At 53.3% G+C, this 17,639-nt stretch overlaps 1 protein-coding gene across 2 annotated transcripts in view; it reads left to right on the forward strand.

The window, feature by feature from the left end:
• The window catches only part of PRKCB (protein kinase C beta), a 164,486-nt gene that overhangs the window by 122,418 nt on the left and 24,429 nt on the right, over positions 1–17,639 (forward strand). For both annotated transcript variants that reach the window (XM_090024753.1, XM_090024752.1), the window contains exons 10-15: positions 3,797–3,970; positions 6,920–7,011; positions 7,659–7,721; positions 10,218–10,356; positions 14,242–14,322; positions 14,633–14,740. In XM_090024753.1, the coding sequence (XP_089880879.1) occupies positions 3,797–3,970; positions 6,920–7,011; positions 7,659–7,721; positions 10,218–10,356; positions 14,242–14,322; positions 14,633–14,740 (657 nt within the window). The remainder of the gene's footprint in view (positions 1–3,796; positions 3,971–6,919; positions 7,012–7,658; positions 7,722–10,217; positions 10,357–14,241; positions 14,323–14,632; positions 14,741–17,639) is intronic.

The following is a 17,639-nucleotide window of genomic DNA, read 5'->3' on the forward strand; positions in this document are numbered from 1 at the left end:
TGAAGTCTGCCCTCCAACGACCGTTCCTTTTTTATCCTGAAACTTTGGATCCCTGGCAGACACGGATCCCTGATGTCCACCCGGAGACAGGAGAGAGGATGTAGAGATACCTGAACCGGTTCGGGTACTGGGGGAGTTTAGCTTCAGTCGCAGAGAGTGGGCTAAGTCACGTCTGTGCTGCATTGCAGACGTGCCCTTCCCACTTTATATCGATGCTCCTAGTCGGTCCTCAGCTGCTGAGATGAAGAAGGGTGGATGGGAGTAGTAGCAGGCAGGAGCAAGATGGCCCTGAAGACAGGAGCATAAACCTCCCCATTGGTTTTTTGCTTAAATCTGCATAAGCTAGGAGCTGTGTTCTTATGCAGCGACTCCATCCTTGGAGGTTTTGAAGTCCCGGCTAGGCAAAACATGAACTAGTTGGGGCTGGTCCTGCTTTGAGCAGGGGGTTGGATTAGATGCAACCCTCCAACCCTGCATTTGCTGATTCTTTGACTCCGGGACCTGCCGCTGCATGCGCGGTCCTTCCTAACGGGCCCAGGGCGAGACGCAGCAGTCGGTCGTGCAGGTACAAGCTCGGAGGTGGCTCATGCCTGGGGGTTACTCCAGATGTGCACCTGCAGAGCCGAAACCTAGGTGGGGGCCCACAGGCCTGACCGTTCAGATGCAAAGCAGAGCCATCCGGGTTTTTGCAGCGTATGTTTCTCCTGGGCAGACGAGCCCCGCTTTTCTGCCGACAGACACCGCAGCAGCTGTAAGGGTAGACGCGCTCTTCTGCATCCCAGCAATGCGCTGTTGCTGGGCTTGGCCACCATACCCAACGCTTCCAGCTCAAACCTGGCAGCAGCTTTTCGCTTTTAATTTTGCACCGGGGTAAATCGCTGCCTCGCTCCCCGGCAGAGGCGAAGCTGGCTGGCGGGGCCACGGAGCCGCCCTCTGATTTGACGGGAGCGGTGCGCAGACGTTGCGCTAGCGCCGTCCGGCCATCGACGGGATGTTCGCCCGGGAGGGGTAGACGCCAGATGAGTTCAAACCCACCGCATGATCGTTTGCAGTCCCCGAACTCTGTTCTCCGGTGGCTGCTTTTATCTTGAAATGTAATCAATTTTCTCTTTGTACCTCGGGGAAAACTTCCTGCTGTGTTTATTTCGGAGTGTGTTTTGTTACCGGAAAGATGCAGCCTGCTTCCCGGAGGCTTCCAGGCGCATTATCTTTTCAAAGCATGGGACTGTTGTCCCAAGTCTGTGCCGCAGCACCGTGTCTGGGAGCAGCGCGCAGCCTGGCCGTCCTTTCAAGGAGGCAGCCTTTGTTGCACGAGGCTGGAGGCGCCAGCTCCGGAGATGCCCGGTCCGTTCAGGATGGGTTGGGAACGGCAAGGCTGAGCCTGGCATCTTCCAGGCACCCGCATTACGGTTTATTCCTCCCCCCCGCTTCCAGATCCGTCACTCTCCCCAGGCCACTGCCCAGCAGTCTCCCTGTCCCCAGTGTGGCCGGAGCCCCCTGCTTTGGATAAATGAGAACTGACTCTGTTGATTAAAATCCAATCAGGGCGACTTGTAAATCTGGAGAGCCTCTAAGAGCGTGGAGAGGATCGATGAGTAATGTCCCTTCGATCCTAACCAATCGGAAGAGATTGCACCGTGCAAGCGGGCAGACTAATACAGTTTTAACCCCAGGCTTATGTGTTGCAGTATCCATAAAACTTTTCAGGCATTAACCAGATAATTGCTACAAACAGTCTTGCAAGAGGGGTGAATTCTGCAAAGCCAGCTGTGTGGCAGAGGGACAGGTAGGGTGGAGATCTGGTTCGATGCCATGCATCGTTTGCAGCAATCGACCCCTGCAAGGAGATTCTGGCTCCTAATCCCCTGCTCTGTCTGCAGCATCTCTCGGCAGGTTGCAATCCCTGTCTTTTGAAAAAGCACCAAGGCTCCTGAGCTCCTGGGTGCACCAAGGTTTTCAAAAGTGGCTTGAATCTGCAGGCAGCTGAAAACGGCCCCCCTGACGGTGTGAATTGTCTGAGGTTGCCACTGCTGAGTATCCTAAAGGCTGACCCTTTTGTGGGGATATAAATGTCGACAGTTTTTTGCCTAAGCAACCTTTTGTAGACTCGTTCCCCTTGCTGGACTCAAGGGCTCCCTTAGAAGATGCCAACTTTTAGCTCTCGCTCATGTCTTGACTCTGGAAAAATAATAGAGCAGTTCTTTTGTTGTAAAATGCTCAGAGAGCCGACAGCCGGCCTGAGTGGTTTAGGCACTCTGGATTCTTGTTTGAAATCTTTGGGCTTCTCTCGTGAATCGTGCATCGGTGTTTGCACGCCTAACAGTGCTCATGTTGCGTAGCACCTTTCCGAGGATCTCGGGGCACCCCTGGGGGCTCTGCTTGAGAATCGGTGGTCCGAATACTTGGACTGCGTTCAGGAGCTTTGCTTGCTTCTGATCGTCACGCAACACGAGGCTGAATTCAGCGCTGTGACCCTCGTTTCAACTTAAAGCTCCAGATCTTTGGAGTTATTCTGGGTTTGCAGCGGTGAATTGGGCTCCGTCTGCCCTGTGTAAGGAAACCCTGCTCAATGCTGATGTGAACCTTGATGTTCTCGCTGTGTTTCGTCTTCCTCGGGTCATGCAAAGCCTGGCGTTTTTGCTGGAAATCCAGTCTCTTGCCTTTCACAACTAGTCTGCCAAGGCCTTTCCTAGCATTTTCTTTGCATATCTGCTATCCTCTGAAATGATCTCTGTTCCACTCAGTTGGTGCTGATTTCCCATAACTTATTTTCAAAGCGTCTTAACGTACGTTCCTGTTGTGACCTGAGGATTTCAACAGTTTCTTTTAAATGCAGAGTAATTCAGTTCTGCTGAATATTTGAATTCAACACAACGACAGGGAGGGAAAACAAGAGGCAAACCACGGTCTCCGGTGACCAGGGTTTGTTTCGGAAGCAGTCCCACAGCAAACTGGAGCAATGTGTCTTAATAATGGGCAGGGTGTCGATGGGATTTTTTTTCCAGGTTCCTCATTCAGGGTGATTTTGATTAATGAGAGAAAGTGGTATTACCAGGAGGGAGTGCAGCCCGGTTTATAATCATAAATAAATCTGCAAAGCGACTCAATTGGTTTAAAATACCAGGTGAGCAAATTCTTCTGCAAGAGAGAAAGCAGTTGCTGAGCTCGGGATGCATGAATAACTGTGTCTTGGTGACCATGTGTAGCACTGGAAACCCCGGTGCCTCTTGCCCCTGCTGGGCAAAGTGGGAGGGAATTATCTTCTTTGGTTCAGTTTTTGTCACTGTTGATAGTCTTGGAAGTGTCCTAGTGTCCATGGCGCTCCACGCCTTGAGAGCCACGGCATCTGGTGGCAGCTCTCAGGTGGAAGGTGGTCTTGTGACCGTTGCAAAAAGTGGTTCGAGAGGTCTGGGCAGTGCTGCTGACCCCCTGCCTGACCCTGAGTGGGTTTTAAAGGTGCTGAGATCAGTGAGGCCCTTGGGGCGCTTGTACACGTCACGGCATTTGTGGCACTTGTGGAAATCTCATTTGGGGTGTGAACCTTCAGGTACCTCCACCCCTTTAAAAATTTGCCCTGTGGTATGTCTGTGCTGCTGTTCCCCACTTTCATGTGGGGAATGAAAGCACCGAGACCCCTCGCAGGGATGCTGGGAGGATGCATTCACAACTGCGGCCATGGTCTTGGGGGGCACAAACCCAGCGTGGACCTCCTGGCATGTGGGATGGTGAAGCGGAAGCTGCAGAAGCTCAGGGGATGCGGCTGCCTCTTGTCATCTCCCCCCTTCTCCCCGCGCAGGTCATGCTCGCGGAGAGGAAGGGCACAGACGAGCTCTATGCCGTTAAGATCCTGAAGAAGGACGTCATTATACAGGACGATGACGTGGAGTGCACCATGGTGGAGAAGCGCGTGCTAGCGCTGTCCGGGAAGCCTCCCTTCCTAACGCAGCTCCACTCCTGCTTTCAAACGATGGTAAGTGCGCGGCGGCACTCCCGTTGCCACGGGCTTGTGCAAATCGCTTCTCTAAGTGGCATCGCTTGATTAATGACCTTGCTTCGCACGCCAGGCTAAGAACCAGACAGGGAGTGCCCGCCTGGTCAGGGCTGCAATGGGAGTTGGAAGTGTTGGGGAAGGGGCTCTGTCTGACCAATCCAGATAGGAAATGAGACTTCCTTCCTGCCACTGTCCCATCCTCCCTGGCCCCTATGATCATAACACACCACACACTTAGAATAATAGAAAGTTAGGGCTGGAAGGGGGCTCAGGAGGTCGCATCTAGTCCACCCCCCTGCTCCAAGCAGGACCAGCCCCAGCGGCATCATCCCAGCCAGGGCTTTGTCTGCCCGGGTCTTCGACACCTCCAAGGACGGAGACTGCACCACCGCTCTGGGTGACCTGCCCTAGTGCTTCGCCCTCCTAGTGAGAAAGCTCTTCCTAATATCTAACCTAAACTTCCCTTGCTGCAACTGGAGACCATTGGCTTCCCCTCTGCCTTAGGGAGGGGCTGACACATTGCAGGGGGCTCTGGAAATGCCTGCTCAGACTCTGCCCAATATGCATGCAAAAATGGAGGCAGGAAGGAAAACATTGGCTTTGTGCATGCTTAAAAATGGAGGCTGGGGTGGAAAGAAGCCAGACCCCTTGAAGTCTTATCGTTGGCCAAACTTTGGCTGAACTGGATCCAGCTGCTTAGGAAAGACCCTTTGCTAGGAGCTGAGTTATAAACCAGAGAGCAGGATGGAGTTGTTTCCCCCCCATGAGATGCGCTGCGGGGAATGACAAGGCCGAGCTGGTGGTGAATCCTAATAAGTCCAGGAAACGCGGCCTGAAACGGGCATGCTATTAAACTTGTGCAAATCAGAACTGGGGGGAGAAGCTTCTTTAAAGCAATCTCTGGCCAGATGCTGAGCAACACGTCAACAAAAATGCCCAGGTACTTGTCAGCCGGAGCAGGGAGCAGCAATCGGCAGAGTCCTTTAGACAGGCAACAATACAGCCTAGGAGGATTACATTTTAATAGTATCCCAGCAATTTGATTTACCAACCATTCAGAGTATTGAAAGCGTGTGGACCAGCTTTGCAGTACCGTAATCAAAATATGGCAGGGGAAGCTATTTCACTCACCATCTTTGTGACATCTGAAGTGAGTCAGTGCAGGATTATTTCTAGGAGACCTACAGTAGCTTAATAGTAATCATATTTGTAATGTAATCAAAATGTGTAGCTGAGTGTATTATCGAATGCAAGCACAAAGCACTTTGATTTCTGAGAGCACTGTCTAGAGCGCAGTTCCCAGCCCGGGCTGTTAGTGCAGTCGGCCAAATCCACGTCTTAAAGAACGAGGAGACGGGAATGAAGAAGAACGGCTGTTCAAGCCTGTAGGAGAAGTCCCCGAGCCTCGCACCCTTGCCTGCCGGGAGCTTGCGGACCGGAAGAAATGGGTCCGAGTCACAGCGTCATTACAGAGCAGGAGGTAGGGTCACAGACAGGGGGGATTGAAGGGAGCTCAGGGGGTCGCACCTAGTCCAGCCCCCTGCTCCAAGCAGGACCAGCCCCAGCTACGTCATCCCAGCCAGGGCTTTGTGTACCCGGGTCTTCGACACCTCCAAGGATGGAGACTCCTCCACCACCTCTCTGGGTAGCTTGTTCCGATGCTTCACCACCCTCCTCGTGAGAGAGTTTTTCCTAATATCCAACCTCATCTTCCCTTGCTGCAGCTTGAGCCCATTGCTCCTTGCTCCGTCATCTGCTCCCACTGAGAGCCGTTCAGCTCCATCCTCTGTGCAGCCCCCCTGCTGTTCAGTCCCCCGCGGTCTTCTCTTCTGCAGACTCAATCAGCCCAGTTCCCTCCGCCTCTCCTCACAGTCCTGTGCCCCAGCCCACAACCATTTTCACTGCCCTCCGCTGGGCTCTCTCCAGCTCGTCCACATCCTTTCTAGAGCGCGGCTAGGAGATGGGCCCTGGTGGGTGTCCTGCCTTTCCTTCCAGCTGCGATGCGGAGCAAGGCGGGATGATTCGAACTCAGCAGCTGATGTGCAGAACGAAGCGCTCGTGAGCCCAAACGCTTCCACCTCTCCGCCGGGGTTGTAGGACCCAGGGGCGGGGGCTGCTTCCCTTGGGGTGACTGAGCCCAACCAGGCACCCCGGGAACGTGCCGTTTTCCAGCAAGTTCGTTTTCCCGGTGCTTATGCAATCCTGGTGCTTTTTTCTTTTTCCAAAGATAGGAACCAGGGTGGCGTTTCATCGCCGGGTATGCATCTCCCCGCCTGCAGCCAGACGAACCATCTGGCGGCTTTTATTCATAAAACAACTTCTTTTTAAGCACAAACTCACTGTTTTGCTCTAGACGGAGGGAAGCTGGAGCCCTGGTTATATGACAGTAGCCATCTCCTTAATAGTCTTCTCCCTTGACATTGATTGATGTGTTTAGGAAACAGATGCAAACAAGCTGAATGCTGTTTTGCTTCTGAGTTATTACCGTGAGGGAATTAGTGCGACCGTGGAAACAACTGTCCCCTTGCCTGGTGCGGAGCTGGATCATGAGCAGAGAAGTGGCTTCGCTGATGATCCTGAGTGTGGTGTTTCCTGGCCAGCTTCATTGCAGACCTGCCCTGTCCCAGATCCCCCTGGGCAAATTAGCAGCTTTCCATGAGACTCCAGCAAAGAGCGCCCCGTGCTTTGAAAGGAGCTGGTGTGTCTGTCTGGCCACCCTGCACCGTGCGGCTCCAGACATCGCTGGCACTGTGTGGCAGGGGCCAGCGCTTACAATTAAGCACTTACAATATATAATGACAGACCTGGGGCATTTTGCAGAGGCACAAATGGCCCTTCTGTGCCGCTGACAATCAAGCGCCCAGCCTGCGGCTTTGCTGAATTGCATGCTCTGCTGCAGCTGCTGTTGATTTTCATCTTGTTCTCTAGGATCGCTTGTATTTTGTGATGGAGTACGTGAACGGCGGCGACTTGATGTACCAGATTCAGCAAGTCGGGAGGTTTAAAGAGCCGCATGCTGTGTAAGTCCCGCGCGAACGTTTGTGCTTTCAGGGGAGGCGCTGGATGCTTCGGCGTAGCGCCGCCGGCGCCTGGGAAGCAGGAGGGGAGGGACATGCCTCGGGGTGTCGACCGAGGTGCGTTCAGCAGTGTTGGCTCTGCTCTCTCTTCTGAGCTGTGCATCACCATATATTTCACCAGAAGCTCAATAAATGAAAAGCCTCAGCACATATTAGCTGGCTTGGGACCACCCACCCGTGCAAGGGGAGCCACATCCCTGTGTCACGACCCCCCGAAGCACAGAGCTGGTTTGCGTCCTGGCCTCTCCAAACCGACATGTAACTTTGCATGCGGTATCCCACCCGGTCCTGGTAACAAACCGCCAGAGACTGTGTCTCTGCGTTTTTAATGCGAATCTATGTAATCAGAAGTGAAAGCCACACACCAGCCCGCAGCAACCCAGTCGTATTATTGTGATCCCTGTGGGGCACGCGCCAAGTTATGTCACCGCCATGTGATCCTCGTCCAGTGTTTCCACAGCGCGACTGTCTTGATCCTGCCGTGCTGCGCACCCAGCATGCCCCAGCCCGTGTAATTAGCTTGGAAGGCTTTTCATTTTAATTTATCTGCATTAATTATCTGCGTCTTCCTGTTAAATCTTTCATTTCAGATTCTATGCAGCTGAAATTGCCATTGGCCTCTTCTTCCTGCAAAGCAAAGGCATCATTTATCGGTAGGTGAGCATGTTTCTCCATCTCGTCCCCCTCTCAAACGCACTGCCGAGCAAACTGGGCTCTGCTTTTTGGGCTGATTTGCAGCTGGTGCTTCGGGCTCGAGGATGCAGCGGCCTCGCGTTCAGCCTTCTTCGAGGGCCGTCCCCATGTCACGGCTCCCGGCTTGGCAGCGCTGAATAGATCTGCCATAAATGGAGCTTGGTGGCCTGTTAATGTCACTGGCTTATGAGCAAGTGTTCGCCTTTAGGTTTTGTAGGGAAGAGAGTTCATAAAAGTAGCTTTGATGCTTCTCCTGACACACTTGCACACTCGCTGTCTCATGTTTCTCTTTGCACATTATAAATCGTGGCGGAGTGATTGAGATGTGGGTTTTACCGTAAGGCATTGCTTTCTCATTATTGAGGCTTAAATGAAGTGCTTATGAGTGGCTTGTCCTGAGACTTCTGGTATAAAGCTGAAGCTCCCTGTTCAGAGGCCTGCGCTTCGTTTCACCGGGCAGCGTGCCTTGCACCACCGCCGGCACCTGGCAGCGGGGCGGCGTGCCGTCGCTCTCCCAGGCTGGAGTCCCCACAAGGTCCAAGGAGGGCAAGAGCCCCTGCAAGGACTGCCAGCTGCCCTTGCCAGCCCGGGGAAACCAAACGCCAGCTCCACGCGGATGCACTGAGGAGCGACCGCAACTCTGCTCCAAAGACCCAAGAAGTGGGGGGCCTGCCGCTTGCCCCCTGGGGTCCTTTTCCCCTCTCTGAAATTACACGATGCCTCGCACATGTCTGGCCTTGGCCTGTCCGCGTGCTCAGCTCTGCCGCTGCATTTAGCACAAAGAGAAAATAAAAAATGAAAAAAAAAGGGAGAAACTTAAAAAGCAAGAGGCTGCAAATTCCCTGCATTTTCACTTTGTTGAGCAAAGATGTGTTTAGCTGGAACGGAGGGCGTCTTCCTTCCCGGGGTGGTTTTGCAGATCAAGGGACCTTGGTTCCAAGAGGAGCTAAATATCATTGTCCTGCGAAACGGGCCCTTTCCCAAATACTGTGCTGAGCTGTGCGCCCCGAGGCTGCAGGGTTAGCCCACTGCTGTGCCGGCGGCCCCCAACATTTTGGTGCTGGACCCGCAAGACGGTGCCGTGACTTGTCCGTGCCCTTCAGAGCAGGGCAGGGCTGTGTCTGGAGAGGGCAGAGGGTGGTGGAGCGCGGGAAGAGCGGGGTGGGATGAAGGCCAGCTGGCTGCCGGCTGAGGAGCGCTGAATATTTAGGGGGGTGCTTTCCAGCCTCTTGCAATGGACTCCACCATAGCTCCCAATTAGAGAAAAGTCCTGGTCATTTGCTTTGGAACAAAGTCAGGGTGTGAAAAGGGCAACCAGGGAATGGCCTTTAACGAGCAAGCAAACCAGCCCCGAAATGCTCCTTTGTTGGGGCTCGGCTGCTTGTCTGCACACTGCCGTGGCCTGGAGGCTCTCGGGGAGACCTCGGGTGCCCTGCATCACTGAGGCGCTGTTGAAGTCCAGGGAGCTGCACTTATTTATGCCAGCTGGGGACCTGGCCCTGTCTGCGGAGGGGAAGGTGTGAATATTGCTGCAATGCCCAGTTCGTGTCCCGGCCCGCTGGCTCGTCAAAGAGATCGGTGGCCCCTCGGTGCCCGTGGTGGTTGATGGCGGTCGGCTGGGAGTTCGCGGTTTATACCCTGACCACAGACCGCTCGGTCTCCTGTCTGGTGGCTTCACCCTCGCTATTGGGCAGTGTCTCGGCACACGCGCCACTTCCCAAGCTGGAGAGCTCGGAGCCTTGCTTCCTTGCACACAGCATAAATAAGCCAGTAGCAATGCAGACCGCTTAAGTGCTCAGTAATTACGTGGGAGACGATCAGCTATAATTGAAGCACTGAGCACGTCCCAGCCGGTTCCCCATAATTCACTGGCCAGGACAAGAGCCTGAGCCAGGGATCTCGACGGCAGAAGCGACGTGGTTTTGTAGCTCGAGCCAGGCAGCCCAGCACTTGGGCCAGGAGCTAGAGCAGACTGTGTCTTGCGTGGGTCGGGATCAGGACGGTGCTGGCTGAGCGGACTTCGGGAAGAGACGTAGATGAGGCAAGAAGCTTTTCCAGCTCGGAGCATACCTTATGATTGCTTGCAAACTTGCAAAACTCTTTGAGTTGCACAGAAGCTAGAGAAGAAAAATGATCTATTCAATCGGTGTGCTAGCCAGCACAGGTTTTTCTTTAATGAGTAGTTCCTGGTACTTTGTCCAGCCCGGTATTCATGCAGAATGAACGTTTTTCAAATAAAGCAATCTTGGCTGGCATGCTTCTGATCTCCTTCCTCCCCATTGTTCCCAGAGCAGCTTTTTATGTCGAGCGCGTGGCGGGGGGTACCCAGGAGAAAGAGGAAATGAGAGGGACCTTTGCGTGAAGGGACTTGGCTTCCAGATGCCTGTCAGCTTTGCATACTACCTCGCGCCATTTATGCTCTCGTGTGTAACGGTTGTCTTCCCCTCCCGCTGCAGAGACCTAAAGCTCGACAACGTGATGCTGGATAGTGAAGGGCACATAAAGATCGCCGACTTCGGCATGTGCAAGGAGAACATCTGGGACGGGGTGACCACCAAGACGTTTTGTGGCACGCCTGACTACATCGCCCCCGAGGTGAGCCAGCGAGACCGCAGCATGACTTCAGACTGCGGGCGTGGGGGCGGTTTCGAGGCTTTGGAAAATAAAAATGCCTCCTGGGAACGTGTGCTGGCCTCTGCGCTCCTGCTGTGGGCGAGCGCAGGTGGAGGAAATACAATGGCTTGGGTGCACTTCTTTTTTCCTCTTGCAGTGGGTGTGAGGATGAGTTGCCTTTGCCACAGGCCCTCAAATGATTATTGGCAGCTGGCTGAGCCCGCCGGCAGCCACATTGATCTAAATCAGAGAAGAGAGGTCTTCTCAGGGCTTGGAGGACACTTGCAGAGCAAAACGAGAGCTAGAGCTAGCCGGAAATCTCCTCTCGGCTCCAGCAGGAAATGCTGTTTCTGCAACATCGAGCCTAAAAATGTTCAGCCCTGGCCCTCGTGCTGGGGACAGAGGCTCCACGCTGCTGATAGGTGCGATCTGGTGCTTTCTGCCAGGGTGGTACCTTGGAGACTAACTGGTTCAGAGGCAGGAGCTCCTTGCACAGGAAGACTCCAGCGGGAGCGGGTGGGCAGAGTGCCATTCGTACCGGTCTTGACTGGCAAACCAGTTGCCTCGCGTAGGTGGAGCCTCAGCCCTGCTTGTAACGTCTGCTTTTGGGTAGGATTGGAGAAGGGAGGATTATGGAAAACAGAATTACCAGGAAATAATCTTCCCCCATTGAAATAAAACCCTCAGGTGTCCCCCACCGCGTTGCAGCGAGCGCTGGCAGCTGTACATTGGAGGATCGCCCTCTCCGTTCGCGCCGAACTGCTCAACATCTTAAGCCGGGTGTCAGCATATTATTTTAACGACTGATGGAGTCGTGTATGACAAATGGTGCTAAAAGCACTGTAGGGGCGTATTTTAATAATTTATTCGGGATAGCCAGTGTTGCGTTTGATCCTAAGTACCTGTCCTCCCTGCAGAAAACACAAACATCAAATCTTCTTGCATTTTGCTGAATGTTCAGTTCAGCAATGAAATATTAATATCTATCCATTTAAATATTTTAGGGAAATAAATCTACTTCACGGATGTGTCAAATTATGCCCCAGTATTCGAAACTGCGTTGTGTTTCATTACAGCCAGGGAGAGGTTTAATTACTAGTCTAAATGCATGTTACGCAGCCTCGTTCTACCGAGATTAATTCTAGTGTCCTGTTGGCACGTAGCTGTGTTGCTGCGTGTGATAAATACTCTTTCAAAACAGGACAAATGACCGGTTCCCTTGGTATTTTGCTGAGCGTTAGTACTTTAAACCCTTATTTTCTTCTGTTTGCTCTAATTCTTTTTCCCCTCCAATAGAAAAACAAAGAATGGAGGAATTAGGATGCAAATTACTAATGGCTTCGGGGATAATTGTAATAGATAGGCTGTTATTTAGTGCTTATGTACCTGTAGGCTCAAAGGAGGTAAGTAGCATCAAATCCTAGAAAATTCAGGTTGGCGGGGAGCTCAGGAGGTCGCATCTAGTGTAACCCCTGCTCCAGGCAGGACCAGCCCCAACTTCATCATCCCAGCCGTGGCTTTGTCGAGCTGGGTCTTCAACACCTCCAGGGATGGAGAGTCCACCACCTCTCTGGGGAGCCTGTTCAGTGCGTCACCACCCTCCTCGTGAGAGAGCTCTTCATAATATCTAACCTCAACTTCCCTTGCTGCAGCTTGAGCCCATTGCTCCTTGTCCTGCCATCTGCCCCCGCTGAGAACGGTCCAGCTCCAATAGACTGATACCTGTTTTATAAACGGAGAAATCCTGTTCACAGACCTGGTTATGAGAACAGGTTAAAGCCCAGATTGCAGCCCCGGGTAGTCCCCATTGAGCCCGACTGACTTGCTCTGCAGCAGCATGTCTTCGAGTTAAATATATCCTGCGCCTTGTCCAACCCATTGGCTTGGACTTTGTCTTTTGGAAGTTTCCCATCCGTCCCCATGGTTTAGAGCAGCTTGGAAGTAGCCTTTGATTTAACGAAGACTGAGAACCCCTCGTTGGCTGTAATCGATGATGGGACGAGTCCACGTTGGACTGTGCGGCAGGTTGCAGCGGTGTCTCCTGAGCTGCTCTGATGGGTCTCTTCTTCAGACTTGCCAGATACGAGAACCGCTCAACTCGGCGTGGCTGTTGCCATCCCGGCTGCGGCCAACACCTGTTTGCCTTTCCGAAGATTGAAGAAGTCGTTTGAAACGCTCTTATCTGCTGGAGGGGAAGTGAGATACGCAGCTTTCTCGGGGCATGGAAGAGGACCAGAGAGCTGGGTGGGCATGGGTGGAAGAGCCAGAGCCTCAGGCACAGACTGGGGAGGAGGGAATAACGAAATAAAGCCTCCTGCATTGCTGTCTGTATGGTTTCCTGTGATTAGCATGTGATTTGCATGCATATTTGAATCTTTTTGGAGTCGGGTTCTGCGATTAGGATGAATAAATTGTGTAATTGTTTTGCGGCGAGTGACAGATGGCAAACCCTAAGGCCCGTCGAGGTCTCCGAGGCCTGTCAGCAGCAGCTAAGCAAATAAACCAGGGCTTGAAGGAGCACTTCCAAACAGGCTCCTCTCCCAGAGCCGCCCGCCGGGGCCCTTTGATTCGGAGCCTGGCTGCTGCAAGCCTTCCCCGGCTCTGGCGGCGTCTAGCGACGGCTGCGTGCGCGTGTTTGTTTTATTTCCACTCTAATTTCCTGCCTCCCCTTGCATCATTTGTACTAAAGAGCAATCACCGACGGATGTGCGAGAGGGAAAGGAGCCAGTGCCAGAGGCTTGTACGCGCGAGGTGCCCGGGAGGCACGATCCCATTCGGACCCAGACGGCGCTGGCCGGAGTAGCTCAGCGTGGCTCTCCTTTGCTCCCCGGAGGCCCGGCTGCTGCAACGGTTTCCTTCGTTCGGTAGCGCGGCGATTTAGAGAGCGCACGCTAGCAGCACGGGTTGGTGGGCTCTCGCAGGGTTTGCCATTAGGAAAAAGCTCCTACCGGGGCTTTAGTTTGATACCAGTGCAAACACGACGACCGTGTCATGCCAACAAAGATGCATTGCACCAAAAACAAAAAGCTGTGTTAAAATTTTCATCGACACACGCCCAGGGTGTCGAAAGTTGCTTGTGGTCTGAGTGGGTGGGCATGGTCCTGGCCCTGCCCGAACAAAGCCTTGAAAGCGTGTGCTGATCTCCAAGCCTTGAAGCCCCCCTTTTAGAGGGGACTCTTAAGTGATTATACTGCAAAGAGGGTCTTAAAAGAAACCAGCACGACTGGGGCAGCTGCCCCTGGCCCAGCACCATGCAGGAGGATGCTGATTTCTGGAAGCAGCCTCTGGCCTGCTCTCCATGCAAGGCACTCGTGAGCCATTTGTCTCAATGCCGAGATACTTGTTAAAACTACGAAGCGGAGGAAGCTCATTAAGGTACATTGGGACTTTCTTGCTTGGGTCATTTTTCCCCCCGGAACAGCTTGCCTCTTGAATTGGAGTTTTTCTAGGAGCAGAGTTGTGCTTGGTGTCCCTCTCCTCTCCTGCCCCGTACTGACTTCCAGGCAGGGGCTCAGTTCCCTGGTTTCTTAGAGCTGAGACTTAGAGCAGACCATATTTTAGGTTTGTTCTGTATTAGTAAAAGGTTAGCTGCAAAATCAGAGTGAACCGTCTCTTTTGCCCCCAGTGCTAACCTAGCCTGTGTCCTATGAGGGCAAGACAGCGCCCTGGCTTTCCAGGGGGTTGAACCCATCCCGGTCGTGCATGTTTCAAGGACAGCTGAAACGGCTCGTCTATCACTTCTGAAAAATCAGGTCGCCATTTCCATGTCCTTCTGACCCGACCTGGGCTGAGGCTTGGCGTCGTTTTGCCTTGTGCCAGCTGGCTTCAAACGGAAGTGTAATCCCGCTGTTTCTCTGTTGTTTGCAGATAATTGCTTATCAGCCCTATGGAAAGTCGGTGGACTGGTGGGCATTTGGCGTTCTGCTCTACGAGATGCTAGCTGGCCAGGTAATTGCATTGTAATTGGCTCCCGTGGGACTGTGCTAAATGCCGTTTACGTGTCATTTACTTTTGCTGTGGCCAGCCGTGGGGTGCCATGTTCTTCATGCCAGGCTGGAGTTCACCAGCCGGTCTCCCCCCGGGACCAAATCCCCCGGCTGCAGTTCAGGGAGAGATTAGCCACTAAGGAAAGGGACAGCACGGGCCTGACTTAAGGACGGACGCGTGTGCAAGCGAGCGAGGGCGTCCCCGCTGTTGCATCGCTCCGAGGAGAAAGACGTGCCGCTACACTCCCGTTGTGTTCTCTCCTCCTCCACAGGCTCCTTTTGAAGGCGAAGACGAGGACGAGCTCTTCCAGTCCATCATGGAGCACAACGTAGCCTATCCCAAATCCATGTCCAAAGAGGCTGTGGCGATTTGCAAAGGGGTAAGGCCTGACCCTGGTTTTTCCGGTGGGAGGAGGTGTCTGTGGCGTGGTTGCACTGCCTGGGTTTACATGGGTGGTTCCCCTGCCGTTGCAAAAACACATTGCAGAAAAAAGCAACAACCCCAAACCAGGTGCAAAACACACCGCAAAAAAAAAACCCCCAACCCCAGACCAGGTGCAAGTGGCTTGTTGCTATTGCCAGGTTTTGGGGGCTGCCCCCTGCTCTGGGGACGAGTGAGCTCCATGCTCGGACCTGCAACAGGCAGGGGGCCAGGCAACGGGTGGTGTCACAGCCCCTTCTGACCGCGATGTTTGCCGGGTCGCGAGTATATGAACCGGCGCGTGCTCGGCGGGTTCCCAGCTCGGGCCACGGCGTTCGGGGTCACTGGAGATCGGCCCCCCGAGCTGTCCCAGCAGAGACCTCTGATGTGCAACAAAACGGTGGCACTAACATCTCTTGGCTGGAGCGGAGGCCGGCGCTCGCTGTTGCGGCAGGTCAGGGTTTCCCTCCCGCGCCCGACTGTCGCTGTTCCTGTCCTGACCAGCCCCGGTGCTGCAGCCTCCCGCGCCAGGTCCCTTGCTGCTGATGGGTGGTTTTCGCAAAAGAATTCGGGACCGAACACCGAGCAGTTTATTAATGGCCAAAAGGCATCGGGAGCAGGATCAAGCCCTTCTTCTTCATTGATCTCTTTGTGGCAGCGTCGAGGGGGCTGACCTGGTAGGAGCGTGGCAGTCTCGAGGCAGCCTGCGGGGCTTGGGGCTGCTCGCCTCGGACGCAGGCTCCACGCTTTGCGCTTTGCAGCGACAGCAAGGGCAGCCCGCGCATCCGTGAAGGAAAAGCAACACGCCACCGGGTCCCAAGGGGCCTGGGGAGGTTAGTGGCATTTCTGCCCGTGTTGGTGGAAGCCCATCTTGCAAGGCTTAGCATTAGCCCCTGCAGCTGTTGACGTCACGCAGACAGGGCGGGCACGCTCCCGGCCAGGCAGCGAAGGCAGATAGCGCCTGGATGGGGCTTTATGGCCAGGGGCCAAATCTGGTTTATGCTGGGAGGGCTCGAAAAGTGGTTTTCGCTTTGAATTATTCAGTCCACTTAGAAATCAGGCCTGGGCTGAATGGCAGCTAGCATCGCCATTGCATTATGTGACACGGCCGCAGCATCTCAGCCCTGCTTTCAAGTCAGCGGTCTGCATCGCGCTGGCTGGGGTGGGTGGGGGAGAGGGGTGTTGCCCAGGCGCCCCAGGTTTTCGGGGGTTTGTAGGGAAAGGAGAGTTTACCAGGTAGTTTCAGGACAAAGGAGCAAAGTGCATGCGATAATCACAGCGCCGTCATCTTAACACCAGCGGGATTTTCTGCAAGCCTCTGTCTTTCGGTGGAGGCGGGGAGGCTCTCGCCTGTTTCTCTGTGCCCGGCCAGAAATGAAGAGGAGAAGATTTTTTTGTTGATATGTTAAACATCATTATCCCCACGGTGCTGCAGGGAATAACTCTGGCAAGTGATTAGAGATTGGAACAGTGATAAATCTAGCTGTCTGCTTTATTTTCTGTCGCATCAGTCAAACCCTGAATGCCGCAAATCGACAAGAAGACCATGATTAAAACATCTGCTGGATGTAGCTCTAATGGCTTTTCTCACTTCTGGCAAGCATGAGGCTGCACAGAGAGAGATTTAACCGTGCATGGAGGTCTGCTGTCCTCTGTAGATTTTCTTTCTTGCTGCCTTGCCTTGAATGTGCTGCCGAGAGAGCAAAGCGGTGTTCAGGACACGAGGGACGTGACAGTCTTCCCTGTCCCACCCCCTAAAAAAAATCACGGCCATTTCAAGGACCTCCAGCAAGCTGAAAACAAAGTATTTGCTTAAGCCTCTCTGCAGGGGAAGATATCCTAGCGCTAATGAGCACAAGCATAGAAGTCCAAGCCTCGTTCTTCTGTGTGCATACGCCGTGCGTTGTCAAGGAAAGGGTTTTGTTAGCTACGATGCAAACCATTGAGAAAGCCGCTGGAAAAAGCTCTGCATCGGCACATGAAAGGTTTGGTGTTTCACGGCCGCGCTCTCTAGCAACAATTGAAGAGGGATGTTGTTGTCCCTACGCAATTTTATTCCACCGTGCCGGTGCCAATCATTACTTAGCGTGGGTTTTGGATGCAGCACCGAGCCGCCAAGAGATGGAAAACGGTTTGATAAAGAAGCCTTGTGTTTGTTTGAGCCCAATGGTAAATATTCATCCCAGATGTGCTGACCGGGAAGCAAATAGAGTAGTACCAGGAACATGTGTCCTGGACTCGAAATGAAATGTCAGCAACTAGATGAGGTGGAAGAACATTTGTCCTTCTCTGGTATCAGCTTATTCTGATTTGTTTTATTAACAAAAAATAATTGACTTGGTCTTGGGGAACCAGTCGAAGGGAGGAGGGGATGGGTTAGCGCGCTGGGCTCGGCCCATTGAGACCGAGCCAGGTATCGAAGCCAGCGTTCATGCCGAACCCATTCCCCCCATCAGATCTGTGCCATAGTTGAAAAGGCTGCTGATTTATTTTTCCCCTCCAGACATCCTGGCACGTGGCAGCTAAAAAGGTATCTCGTGCCCTTTTTGAAGGGCAGGTGCATGTTTGTAACAAAATGGTTTTCCTAACGCCTCTTGTTAATCTGAGCCCTAAAAATATAAGCTATTTTCTCACTCGCGTGGAGATTTTTGAATATGCCTGAGCAAAGTGACTGTTTCCAGGTGAACAGACTGCCTGTGAATGCAAGGTCGCTCTCTAATCGCGGCTAGGTAGTGAAGGTAGGAAATGCCAGCCTTGCCTCGCTAAAGTCTGCAGGTATTTGGGGAGCGGTATTCTCAACGACCGATACCCGAAATGAGAGCACACGGTCTAACCGGCACGCTGGTTCGGTCATTTCG

The sequence above is a fragment of the Crocodylus siamensis genome, chromosome 12 (assembly GCF_052110815.1).
Source record: "Crocodylus siamensis isolate JL-2025a chromosome 12, ASM5211081v1, whole genome shotgun sequence".
NCBI lineage: Eukaryota > Metazoa > Chordata > Crocodylia > Crocodylidae > Crocodylus > Crocodylus siamensis.